The 12,338-nt window shown below is 37.3% G+C and overlaps 1 protein-coding gene across 1 annotated transcript in view; it reads left to right on the top strand.

Moving 5' to 3' along the window:
• KIAA0825 (KIAA0825 ortholog) overlaps positions 1–12,338 on the top strand; it is a 401,091-nt gene that overhangs the window by 118,432 nt on the left and 270,321 nt on the right. Inside the window, exons 10-13 of the mRNA XM_060296013.1 lie at positions 3,095–3,322; positions 4,897–5,162; positions 6,566–6,716; positions 11,479–11,669. Coding sequence (XP_060151996.1) covers positions 3,095–3,322; positions 4,897–5,162; positions 6,566–6,716; positions 11,479–11,669 — 836 coding nt within the window. The remainder of the gene's footprint in view (positions 1–3,094; positions 3,323–4,896; positions 5,163–6,565; positions 6,717–11,478; positions 11,670–12,338) is intronic.

Below are 12,338 nucleotides of genomic sequence, written 5' to 3'. Positions count from 1 at the left end.
TTGAACTGGCCTCTTATTTGAGTGTGCCCAGCATGCCCCTGTTTGCTCTCAGATCCATTACCACTCTTCCTCTGCTCTGTTCTGTATTGTAGAGAAAAACCTCTTCCAGGCTTTCTTGCTTTCTGGACCTGGGTAGGTTTGGCCAATGAAAAGCACTAAGGGAAGATTGGAGGGAAGTTCTTGGAGAGAAACCAGAGGATTTCTTCCCCTTGCTCTGTTTTAGAGAACATCTCCAGGAGTAGCTGTGACTCCTTCATTTCTTCCATGCTGCTCCCCACACACAGTCCTCTCTCTGAGGTTTCAGGTCCGCCTGGCAGGTCGGCCTCCTTCACTGGTGGCCCCGGGGACTACACTTGCATAGCACTGTTCCCACTCTTTGTTCCTCCAGCCCTAGGAGCAGTCGTAGCTAGTGGTAGTGGTAGTAATAGTAATAAAATAACTGTCTTGCTTCATGACCCATGTTTGGCTCCTCACATCTTCTATCACCTTAGTAATTAATACCTTACATTAAAATTCTTCCTTTCAAAATACTGAGAGTGGTTTCTATTTTCTGAATGGATCTTGACTGATCTAGTAGGTAAACCTTTAAAAAGGCAAAAGAACATAGAGTTTTAACAGAGTTTCAATGTAGAAAGCAAGGAAAATAATCAGAAAAAATGCAAAATTATACATTATGTTTTAACCAAAAATCAGAGTAGATATTAAGAAATTAGCATTAGGTAATAGAAGAAAGGGATTTAGTGGGTAGCTCCTTTGTACACAGAACAGAAAACTACATTTTTTCCTCTTTTTTTTTCTTGGATCAACTAGTAAATCTGATATATTCTAACTGGAAGGTGTATGATTCCAAACATCAAATGGGAAGAGTAGAAGTAAGCCAATGATATTTTATGTAAATAAATAGACTTCTAGGAGGAGATTTGAATAGTAAATGTTTTCAATTTTCTTTTTTTTTTTTTGCGGTGTGCGGGCCTCTCACTGTTGTGGCCTCTCCCGTTGCAGAGCACAGGCTCCGGACGCGCAGGCTCAGTGGCCATGGCTCACGGGCCTAGCCGCTCCGCGGCATGTGGGATCTTCCCAGACCGGGGCACGAACCCGTGTCCCCTGCATCAGCAGGCGGACTCTCAACCACTGCGCCACCAGGGAAGCCCCAATTTTCTTTTTAAGATCAGCTATTAACGTGCTTGGTTTTCCTTTTTTTTTTTTTTTTTTTTTTTTTTTTGCCGTACGCGGGCCTCTCACTGTTGTGGCCTCTCCCTTCGCGGAGCACAGGCTCCGGACGCTCAGGCTCAGCGGCCATGGCTCACGGGCCTAGCCGCTCCGCGGCATGTGGGATCTTCCCGGACCGGGGCACGAACCCGTGTCCCCTGCATCGGCAGGCGGACTCTCAACCACTGCGCCACCAGGGAAGCCCGGTTTTCCATATTTTGAAAAGAGAATTTAGGAGGTAGTATAATTACATATAAATTACCATGGGCAAAGGTAATCATCGTGGCACGCACACACGGACAAAAAGTCACTGTGACCATGGCAATTTTCCCCATAACATCTTGCCTTGAATGCATGAATGAATGATTTTAATGAATAGACATGCCCTGGTGGGGGAACAAAAAGCAGAGTTTTATTGTTGTTGTTTTTAATTTTTATGAAGGTAGATTCCTTTTTATATTTCTATCATAAATGCGTCCCAAGAAAATTCTGTTACAGCACAGAACTATACACATGGCACTTTCAAAGTTTCACTTATGAGAAAAGAAATTATATGAGCTGAGTAGATTCAATTATTGATTCATTTTATGTAAAAATAAAATGAGAGTTGTATCTTTAGGCAGGCCCTATGCTGTTAAAGGTCCAAATAAACCTTAGAAAGGTAATTTCAATTACATCTTAATTATAAGCATAATGAGAAGGAGAGACACTTTTTCTGATTATAGAGTTATGGGATCATAGAATTTTAGCTCTAGAAGATGAATCACCTTTATTACTTTGTACTGCATGTATATGCAGTACAAAAAAAGTCATTAAATTAACGCTTAGTGGGATTATGTATACAAGAAAATTAAGCTAATGATCATCATCTCCGTAATTTTAGACTGAAAGGGACCGTAGAAATCATTCAGTTCAGCTCTTTTATTTTTCCAACAAAAAACTTGAGATCCAGAAAAGTAAGTAATTCAGTTAGGAATATCAAGCCTAGCGTCTTCTGAAGTTGGAGTAGGTAAATTATTGCTGTAAACAAGATTACACTAAAACAGGAAAAGTTTAATCCTAAGCGTAGATTCAGCCTACTATCTATAATGCTTTTATACTTTAGAGAACATTAGAGGACTTGAGGGGAATATACATTTGTAAACATACCGCCACATGAGCCAAAGACCAAAAGAAAAAAAGAAAACACCACCACCCTCCGCCCCAGCCTCTCCCACTCCCCACACACAGAGCAATGCAGGTCATTTTAATTCCTCATTTTCTGGAACAAAAGTAGTGCCGCTTACCAATTTGTGGGTGGAGAAACTAAGTAAAATTCTAAAGAAATAAAAATCTAGAAACACACAATGGTATATTTTCTCTGAGAAATTTATTTCTTATTGCTATTTTTTTGACTTGTCTGGATTTCTGAAAATGAAAAAGAAATAAAAGATTGAATATTAAATGCTGTCGTATGTTGCAATACTTGTTAACAATAAACTGTAAAAAAGACTATAAAAATCTAATGTAGGCTTTATTAAATATATTGAATTTAAAGGCTGCTTTATGTGATAAATAGTGAGTGGAACTTTCAGCTCTCATAAAGATGGTTTTATTGAACTATATTTAAGAGATTAAATTTTGAAAAAACAAAGTTTTTGATTAAATCCACTGATGAATTAAAATGAAATGACAGTATATTACTGTGTGTAAAGAATGCACATGTTTTTGTATATTGCTTTATTCACTGGGTAATATTTTTAGGTTGTAAAAATGGCTTTTACAGTTTATCAAAGAATACCTACATTCAACATGCTGAATGAAAGTAATACTTTTATATCTGTAACAATAGAACAACACTTGTTGAGTTAAGATTGATATAACTTCATATAAACTTATATTTCAGGCTACTTTACTAAATTTTGGCTGGAGAAGTGCATTTAAAAAAGTGTCTCTTCCCATGGCACATTGTATAACAACAGCCATTGAAGACTTTTCCGCAAAAATTCTCCAACAGGAACAGAATGAAAGGTCTTCAGCTATGAGCTATGCTTTGAACCTTGTAAATGTCCAGCAAGTTTGGCAAGATAGCCGTGTGGTTCCTGAGGCAGACCAACCAAAGAAAATTGCAAAGGCAAGTATCAAATGAAATCCTTTCAAATTAGATTGGCATATGAGATTTTTTTTTTTTTTTTATATACGCCATTGCAAAGGGAACCAATAGAAAAATGATGGAGTCTCTTGGGAAACACTTGGCACTTGACCCAGTACCAGTTTTCTTCTCTGGTATCCATGGGCCACTGTGCTAGCAAAAATGACTTAAAACTGCTGCCAACTTTTTGCTCCATGAATCTGAGGTAACTAAAGAGAGGGCCTCTGTGACTTCCTGGGGGGCTGAGAAACTGCTTGTTTGGGTTATACCTTTGAATGACTCCAGGAGAAATTTAGGAGGTTGAAGGAGTTACTGTCTTTTATTGGTTTGGGCAACTTTTAAATCTTTATTTACACCTTAGTGACCATTCCTTTAACATCAGTCTTGCGTCTGTGTTCTGAGAGTCACAGAACATACTGAGAAAATAGGAAGTAATTACGGAAATAGAGAAATATAGTTACTCAGCATTAAGTCCGCAGTGAGGTCAGCAACGTATCATTGAAATTTTTTTTAAATAAATTTATGTATTTATTTATTTATTTTTGGCTGCGTTGGGTCTTTGTTGCTGTACGTGGGCTTTCTCTAGTTGCAGAGAGCGGGGGCTACTCTTCGTTGTGGTGCACTGGCTTCTCATTGCAGTGGCTTCTCTTGTTGCGGAGCATAGGCTCTAGGTGTGTGGGCTTCAGTAGTTGTGGCACGTGGGCTCAGTAGTTGTGGCTCGCGGGCTCCAGAGCACAGGCTCAGTAGCTGTGGTGCACGGGCTCAGTTGCTCTGCGGCATGTGGGATCTTCCTGAACCAGGGCTCGAACCCTTGTCCCCTGCATTGGCAGGCAGATTCTTAACCACTGCGCCACCAGGGAAGCCCCTGAAATGTTTTTGAAAGAGAGTTTTGAAAGGTGACCTTAATCCCCTATTGCCACCCTGAGGCTCCAGAACATTCCCCAGGGAACACTTTTGGCCGACCTGGAGTGGAGGCAAGTTGCGCCTTCCCATCCATCCATCACGCCTCCTTTGCCATTAAGAAGGAGTAAATTCACAACTAGTAAAAAGCTAAGTGCATCACTTCTGAGAGTTGCTGACTCTTTACCAATAAGAAGATGCTATATGAGGTTGTCTCTGATGCTTTTAGATTGTTTAAGTTAAACTGATATAACCTCATATATCTGTGATGATTAATTTAAAAAAATACTTCCATGAAAATTTAGCAAAAAAAAACCCAGGAATAAGTTTAAAATAATGTAAGCATGGATACATATTTTCTGAGTTCTATTAACTACAAATAAAAGTAACAAAGCTATTTCATGAGTTTTTCATAATGTCTCTCTAGTAAGCATAAGGTTTGACGGTTATATACAGAGAAGCATCATTTTGGTATTTCTTTATTTGAAATAAAACATTTAACTTTCTACAACAGAGAAATCGATTATTATAAAGTTGTGTCATTATATTTATGTTTGATGCCAAATTCATTATTTTGGAATTTAGCTCCCCTGTACATAAATTACACGGTGCTGTCAGAATACAAATAACTCAGTGCTACATTTATTTCTCCCTAGTTTTGTTCTGACATCATGGAAAAACTTGACACAATCCTTCCACTGGCTCTGGCATGCAGAGATGATTCTTTTCAGGAAATTAGAGCAAACTTTGTGGAGGCCTGTTGTAAAGTGGCAACAGCTGTCCTGGCCAGACTGCAAGAGAGAGGCAAGGAGTTTCCTTCCAAAGCACCCCTGAAAAACTTGTACATGCTGCTCTCCACGGCAGTGTATGTCTTCCAGCATTTTATGCAATATGATAATTTGATGAAAGAAAATACTAAGAAGTGAGTGTCATTTATATTAAGTTGATGGCCATTCTTAAAGTAACATGTAATCTTTGGATATCACAGAGGTGGAATTTTGATAATAATATTTGAGAAGAAGAAAATAATAATTAACATGGTGAATTATTTTCATTTGTCTTGACTAGGAAATGTCAAAAAGGTAGAGCGTGGGTTGTGTTAAACCAGATATACGGGTAGTAAGAAGGATAGGCATTCCCTCTAAAGGCCCACTCAGATGACCCTTGCATTTCCCATTCTCTAAACTGGAGGCACTATTTTCGGCATGTTGTTATGACATGACCAAACCAACCCTTTCCATTCTGTAAGGCACATTGTACTGACTACACTGAAAAGGAAAAAAACAAACTTCTTTTTGTCACACAAAACAATATTTGTGGAAAATGCCCTTCTCTTTTGTTCCTAGGCCAACTAGATGTTAGGAGCAGGCATAGAGAAGAGATGCATTTCAATCTATTTTATTGATGAACGTAAACATATTTCAGAACATCCATTTAATAATAAGCTATCCTTCATAGTTGAAGAGGAAGCATCTGGCAGTCATAATTTTCATGTATTAGTAGTCCAAAAAGACCAAATGTTTTCTGGATAGAGAAGAAAAATGACCAGAGGTATTATCACATGGTCTATCTGGCTTCTCTCTAGAAGAGAGCACAGTCCCTTGCAAAGGGAGCATGTAGACTGGGCATTCCAGTGTGAGCCCAAGAATCTAGTCTATATGCCTTATTTAGCCTTTGCAATCCCTTAGTAGTGATGAGAGGAAGCAAAGAGAGTGTACTAAAAATAGCTGAAGATAGAAGTAAACTTGGCTTGTTGTAGGATATAACTATGATATTTCTTTAATTCTCTTAAGTAGTCAGATTGTTGAATTTATCAACAAAATGTGCCAGCAATCACTTTATTTCTGTAGAATATTGTAAAACAGTTTATGAGATAATTGACATCTACAAAATTACAATTTTTAAAATAAAAAGAGTGTGTTTGTGGGATGTGTGATAGCTTTACAAAAGTTGGTTCTGACAAATGCATGTTTTTCTCTATAATAACGATAACCTAATGCCTAAATAATGCACTGATCTCTAATAATAGGCTTACAAAGAATACTTTTATTTTTGAATGATGTATTGACAATGCAGTTTGTCTCAAGCTGAAGTGCATATTTGTGTAACAGCAGATGTACGTTTTCAAAGGACTTGCAAAACAAAGACCAGCTATTTTTTTTTTTTTTTTTCTTTTTGGAAAGTGAATGTGGATGCAGACTTCAGCATTAGGAGGAAATGAATGATTGATATCTAATAATCAAAACCATTTGTAGTACTGGAGATTGTTACCTCCTACTGCACAGGCCTTAAATCTCTGTCTCTTTGATCATTCCCTCTGAACAGACCCATATTCCTGGTACCTGTCCAACGATATCAGGAATTCATCAACACTCTACAGTTTCAGGTTACGGACTACTGCGTCAGAGTTTGTGCTACAAGCATTTTACAGGATGCTGAGAGCCACCACTGGGATGACTACAAAGCTTTTTATGAGGTGTGAAGTTAAGTTTACTGTCCCTCCTTTTTTACACAAATATGTTTTACTGCCTACCTGCTTTCTGGCTAATTAGAAACATGAGCTTGGCAGTACTGACACACGAAGGCTGTTAGGATAATGTTTTTTAAATATTGAATCTGTACTTAGAAAAACACTGTTTTTAAAAACCTGAAATAATTAGAACTCTCCTTCTGCTTAAAAGTAAAAATAACTTAATTTGAGCTGCAGTGTTTCAGTGCTATATAATAAGTTGGAATATAATGGGGTACAATGAAAACTCAAAGAGAAACAATGCCAAAATACTACAACCTTATATTGTTTTCAAAGGAACCAGTTATAGGTATCCTTGCATTATTTTCTTGTTATATATTTCCATCTGTGTTTGATAAATATTTTTTATTAAGCAGCTTTATTCTTTATACTTATTTTTTCCTTCTTATTTTATGTTCTTATGAGTGTGCTTTAAGACCCATCTGATCATTTATAGCTTACCTATTTTCATTTAACCCATGTTTTGAAATCCCAAATTTCTACTGAATTAAAGCCTAATGATTCCCAGTGCAACCAAAGCCAGGATCAATTAAAATTATTCATCATCAGGCTTCATTAGTTTCCCTTCCCCTGAATCCCATTGATTATACATAAACCACAACTCTTGAAATCCCTTGAAGTTGACTTCAGGGTGGGGTGAAACATTATATCTATGGAGTATTGAGAAAAACAGAGTGGAGTTTTATTCAGTGAAGTCACTCCTGTCACCTTCCTGACACTGAAGGTTCCAGTGGCTCCATTTATGCCTGTTATTATCATAATAAATGTTGTCACAACAGAGAGGAGCAGCTTAGAAGCTTTTTAAAAGGGCTTTCCACGTTTTCTAAGACGATTTCATGGGTCTTAGAAAGGGTCTCCTTTAGAGGCCCTTCCCAGATACATTTTCTTTTTGCAAGAGCATCCATATAGGGTTTTCCAAACCTGACATACTTCAAACAGCAGTGAGCAGAAAGAAAAAGGGAAAGTGCTATGGTGCAGCTGGTATCCTGAGATAAGAATAAAAGTATCTGTCTTCCCGTCTCCTGGCAGCATCCCAGCTCCCTTATGTGCCTTGAGGTAAACAGAGAGGTTGAAAACGAATCCATCTCATGTTTCAAACTATTTCAATGTGTCAGTGTACTAATGAGCAATTTTATATAATGTTTCCATTGAAGAACAGGTCTCTCACTATATGTCCAACATAGCGGTATTATGTTTCCTCTTATGCAAACTGGGAAGTAGAAGAGTTGTACAGTATAAATAATAAGTAGATGCATCGAGAACCTGTTATTGAAGTTACCAAGTATTTTTAAAAAAAAGACAAAAACAAATTACCACATAACATGCAGCTTTTAGATCTTATGACAAGAGTTTAGCTTCTAAGACAGAAATAATGAGGTAGCTACCCTGTGATTACATGGTACTGTAGCTTCCATACACTCACTTACATGGTCAATAGTTACAATTTAATTGCAGTTAGTGGTTGTTATTTATGCTCAGAAAAATTAAGTGATACTGCTTTTCTATTTACCAAAACTAAGAACCTTCTAAAAATAGCACAGATGCTAAGTTGTTTTGACAACTGGAGTCCCTGACATGGTTTTATCCCATTTACTATACCCCTCTCTCCTCCGCTCCCCCATTATTCCAACTGATTTGTGAAACAGGACTACTATGTTTTTGGCAGGGCTGTTTTGAGAGGAGAGGAGATGAAATCTGCCTGACTGGAGGGGAGGGGTAGGATAGAGATCTCAGGGGAACCTATCGCCACGTGCAGAGAGTAGTAAAGAAATAGTGAAAAAATTTATAAAGATATGGAGCAATATTTGCTCACATTTTGTGATATCAAGTGAGCCCTAGATACATCATTTCCATTTTCTAAACTGTCAGGTTGAGAGAGCCAAAGAGTTCAGTATCTTTCTGATGAGGTGCTGGTCAGATGGCACAGTGGGTGTTCAAATTACATGTTTAAAATTAAGCTTTTAGTATAGTTGACATCTGCTCAATTTTAGCAACTTGTGTTTTCTAATAGTCAGAGAATAAAGAATTGCCTGTTCAAAGATAATATTGAGTGGCTTATATAATAAAGCCCAGCTGCTTGTTTCCTGATATATAATCTAAATAAAAGCTCACATATGTTTACCTTATAGTGGGTCTACAAAAATAACAGATGTTTACTAGCAGAATACTTTTGAAATGACAACAAAGAGGGAAACAGGTCAGAAAAATAAATGAATCACATTTTAGTTTAAAGAAAGCCCTTGCATACATTGAACTTATACACATTTTGAAGAAAATTGTGAGAAAGGTGACCAGCTTGGAATGTCTTTAAGTAAACATGACGTTTATATTTTTAAAAGTCTTAAAAATAAGTATATTTTACTTTAGGAGAAGAAATCTGTGTGCCTAAAGTTATTTTTATTTTCTCATTTATTGCTAAAAGGTAGCTATTAAGGAAATTGTTTTTTTATATTTTGAAAAATATGAGAAATCATGTTGGCCATGTTATTATAGGCATCCACCCATTGCCACGGAGAAAGTGTAAATCATTCAGGCCAGTTATGACATGGGTTGGGTTGGTTTTGCTTTAATTAACACACAACACAGAAAGTAATAAAGAAAATCAAGCATTAAAATTACTATCTTACTTGAGGAAATTTTTTAAAGCATTCTTTATCACAGAACACACAACAAAGAAAATATAAGCAACTATAATTTTGCTACTTCTGCATTAATTTTGTAATTCTGTTTTTTTCTTAAACAGTTTTCATGTACATCTAGTCAGGAAATCAGAAGTGGTCAAAGTCCCAACCAGTTTGAACTTGAGTCTTTGACAGTTTGATATCCAAGTTTGCCACCCAAGGAGAATAATTCTACTCATTTATAAACTCCATTTGTAAGTCAATAGATAATAACTATAGATTGTTATTATTACAGTAACTACAAAAGATTTTACTAATCAAAGAAATTACCAGGAGAATGATACGTAAGGAGTATCCACCTAAGAAATGATCAACTTTAGGTATAGGAGAAGAGCAGACTTTTTTTAAGATGACATTTGTTTGGGCTTCCCTGGTGGCACAGTGGTTAAGAGTCCGCCTGCCAGTGCAAGGGACATGGGTTCGAGCCCTGGTCCGGGAAGATCCCACGTGCTGCGGAGCAACTAAGCCCGCGCGCCACAACTACTGAGCCTGTGCTCTAGAGCCCACAAGCCACAACTACGGAAGCCCACGCGCCTAGAGCCTGTGCTCTGCAACAGCTGAAGACACCGCATTGAGAAGCCTGAGCACCGCAATGAAGAGTAGCCCCTGCTCCCTGCAACTAGAGAAAGCCCGCACGCAGCAACAAAGACACAATGCAGCCAAAAATAAATAAAATAAAATAAATTTATATTAAAAAAAGAATGAAAACTGAAACTATCCTGAAAAAAATAAAAAGATGACATTTGTTTGAGAAATATAAGTAGTGGGCGAAGCAGAAATTTTAAGTCCAAGAGGATTACTTAGAGATAAATTGGAAGTTTTTCTCGTTTAACTTTTGATACAGTAACATATAATCAGGATAGTGTTTGAAGAACACATTCTTCAAACGTCAAATAATCTATTTCAAATAATCTTTTACTCTGGTCTGAAGAAAATGAGGAAACACTAGCATACCTCCCTGAGAGCATGTGAACTAATTAAGGGTTGTAATTCACTTGAGGCTACCTTCTCATTTCTGCCTGTTTTCCTTGTCTTTGGCTGCTGTTGGGTCTCACTCTGTGGTCAGGGAAAATTTGGCACAGAGAAGAGGTCTGTACCGGGGTGGAAGGGAATGAAAATCTGGCCCTTTGAAAGTATAAAGTACTGTACAAATACTAAGAAATGATGATAACATATGCCTAGACTTTACAAAATCTTGCAAAAATCAGACTATGTTACTGTTTCTAGTATTGTTAAAACTCCATGGATGAAATAGCCTAATATAGTCTTTGATAGTTACCCACCCCCTTTGTTTTCATGCATGTTGATAATATGTAAGTTTATGATAGTATGTAAGTTTATTTTTGCTCCTGTCATTTCATTGCAGTGTGAAATCTAAAACGTTTGTAAAATGATCTCAATGATGCTAATAATCCATATACATCCATAAACAATTTAAATTAATAAATTTTAATTTTCGAGGAATTGGCCCAGTATCTTAAACTAGCATGACTTTGGTTAGCAGCTATAAAGACAATTATTATTATTATTTTTGCGGTACGCGGGCCTCTCACCGCTGTGGCCTCTCCCGTTGCGGAGCACAGGCTCCGGATGCGCAGGCTCAGCGGCCATGGCTCACGGGCCCAGCCGCTCCGCGGCATGTGGGATCCTCTTGGACCGGGGCACGAACCCGTGTCCCCCGCATCGGCAGGCGGACTCTCAACCACTGCGCCACCAGGGAAGCTCAAGACAGTTATTTTAAAGTAAATTTTAAACTCTAGACCAGGAGTAGGTAAATCAAGGCTATGCTAGGTTAAATGCTTGTGGTCTGGATTTGCACGAGAATGTCTGGTCTCATAATTGAAATAAAACATATGTTCCTTTGTCAATAAGGATGTTTTACATGTTGTCAAAAATCTTTCTTGGTCATCTAGTGTGTCAAACTCTCCAGCTATTTCCTTTCAGCCTGAACTAATTAGGTTCATAGGAAGCAAACTGATATTTTGGAAGATGTGATTGTCTTTTTTAATGTGTGGTGGTTTTGCTAGGGGGAAAGATGCTCCTTCTCGCTCCAGATGTGGCATTATTTCTTCTGGGCGCTTCATCACGATCTCTGGACCATTCTGCCCCCTAAGTTAGCCCAGGAGATTCTAGCAGAAGTGCTGGAGAAATCTTTGGGTCTCCTGGCCTCCAGATATGCTCGGGCCCATCCCAGTTATAAGAGAACTCCACAGATAAGGTAATTGAAGTTGTGAAAACCATTGTTTTTTAAGAAAACTTTTTTGTCATTTGTATAAAGCAGGATATAATTCTGTGTCTCATGACATAGCTCCTTGTATATTTAACGCATTTCTAACATCTGAAAGGAAATCATATTCAATTTTCCCGAGATACTTAAGTAGAAATGTGGAACTTGAATCAAAATAACTTTGTTCTTTTTTCTTCTTAAAATTGTATATAAAACCCACTTGTTTCTAAAGAGTGAGTCAAGATGTATTACAATCTAGGACATAGATGTCCAAAGGTTAATAAATAAGATAAAGAGGGAAAATTAAGGTCCTGAAATGGAGAAGAAAGCATCAGTGCTGTGATGAAGTAATTTGACTTTGAAATTCTAGGCAACCAGGGGATTTTTGTTTTTTTGGGTTTTTTTTAATGTCTTTAAATAGTGTAGTTAATCTTTATTAAGGAAACTCTTTTGTCTAATCATTTGTCTCTTAATATAGTCTAATTACTTCTTTCCTCTTTTCCTTTATTTTTTTTCCTTTTCTTTTCATTATGTATTACTAAAAGCCAGTTCAACAAAATGTGAAATCACAGAAAATGAGGAGTAGCAGTCACAGGGTCTTAAATTAAAGACTGAATTATAGTCCAATTCTATGGGTTATCTAGGCAATTAATTTTACAA

The sequence above is a fragment of the Globicephala melas genome, chromosome 3 (assembly GCF_963455315.2).
Source record: "Globicephala melas chromosome 3, mGloMel1.2, whole genome shotgun sequence".
In the NCBI taxonomy this organism is placed as follows: Eukaryota; Metazoa; Chordata; class Mammalia; order Artiodactyla; family Delphinidae; genus Globicephala; species Globicephala melas.
This window is presented reverse-complemented; position numbering and strand designations above follow the sequence as displayed.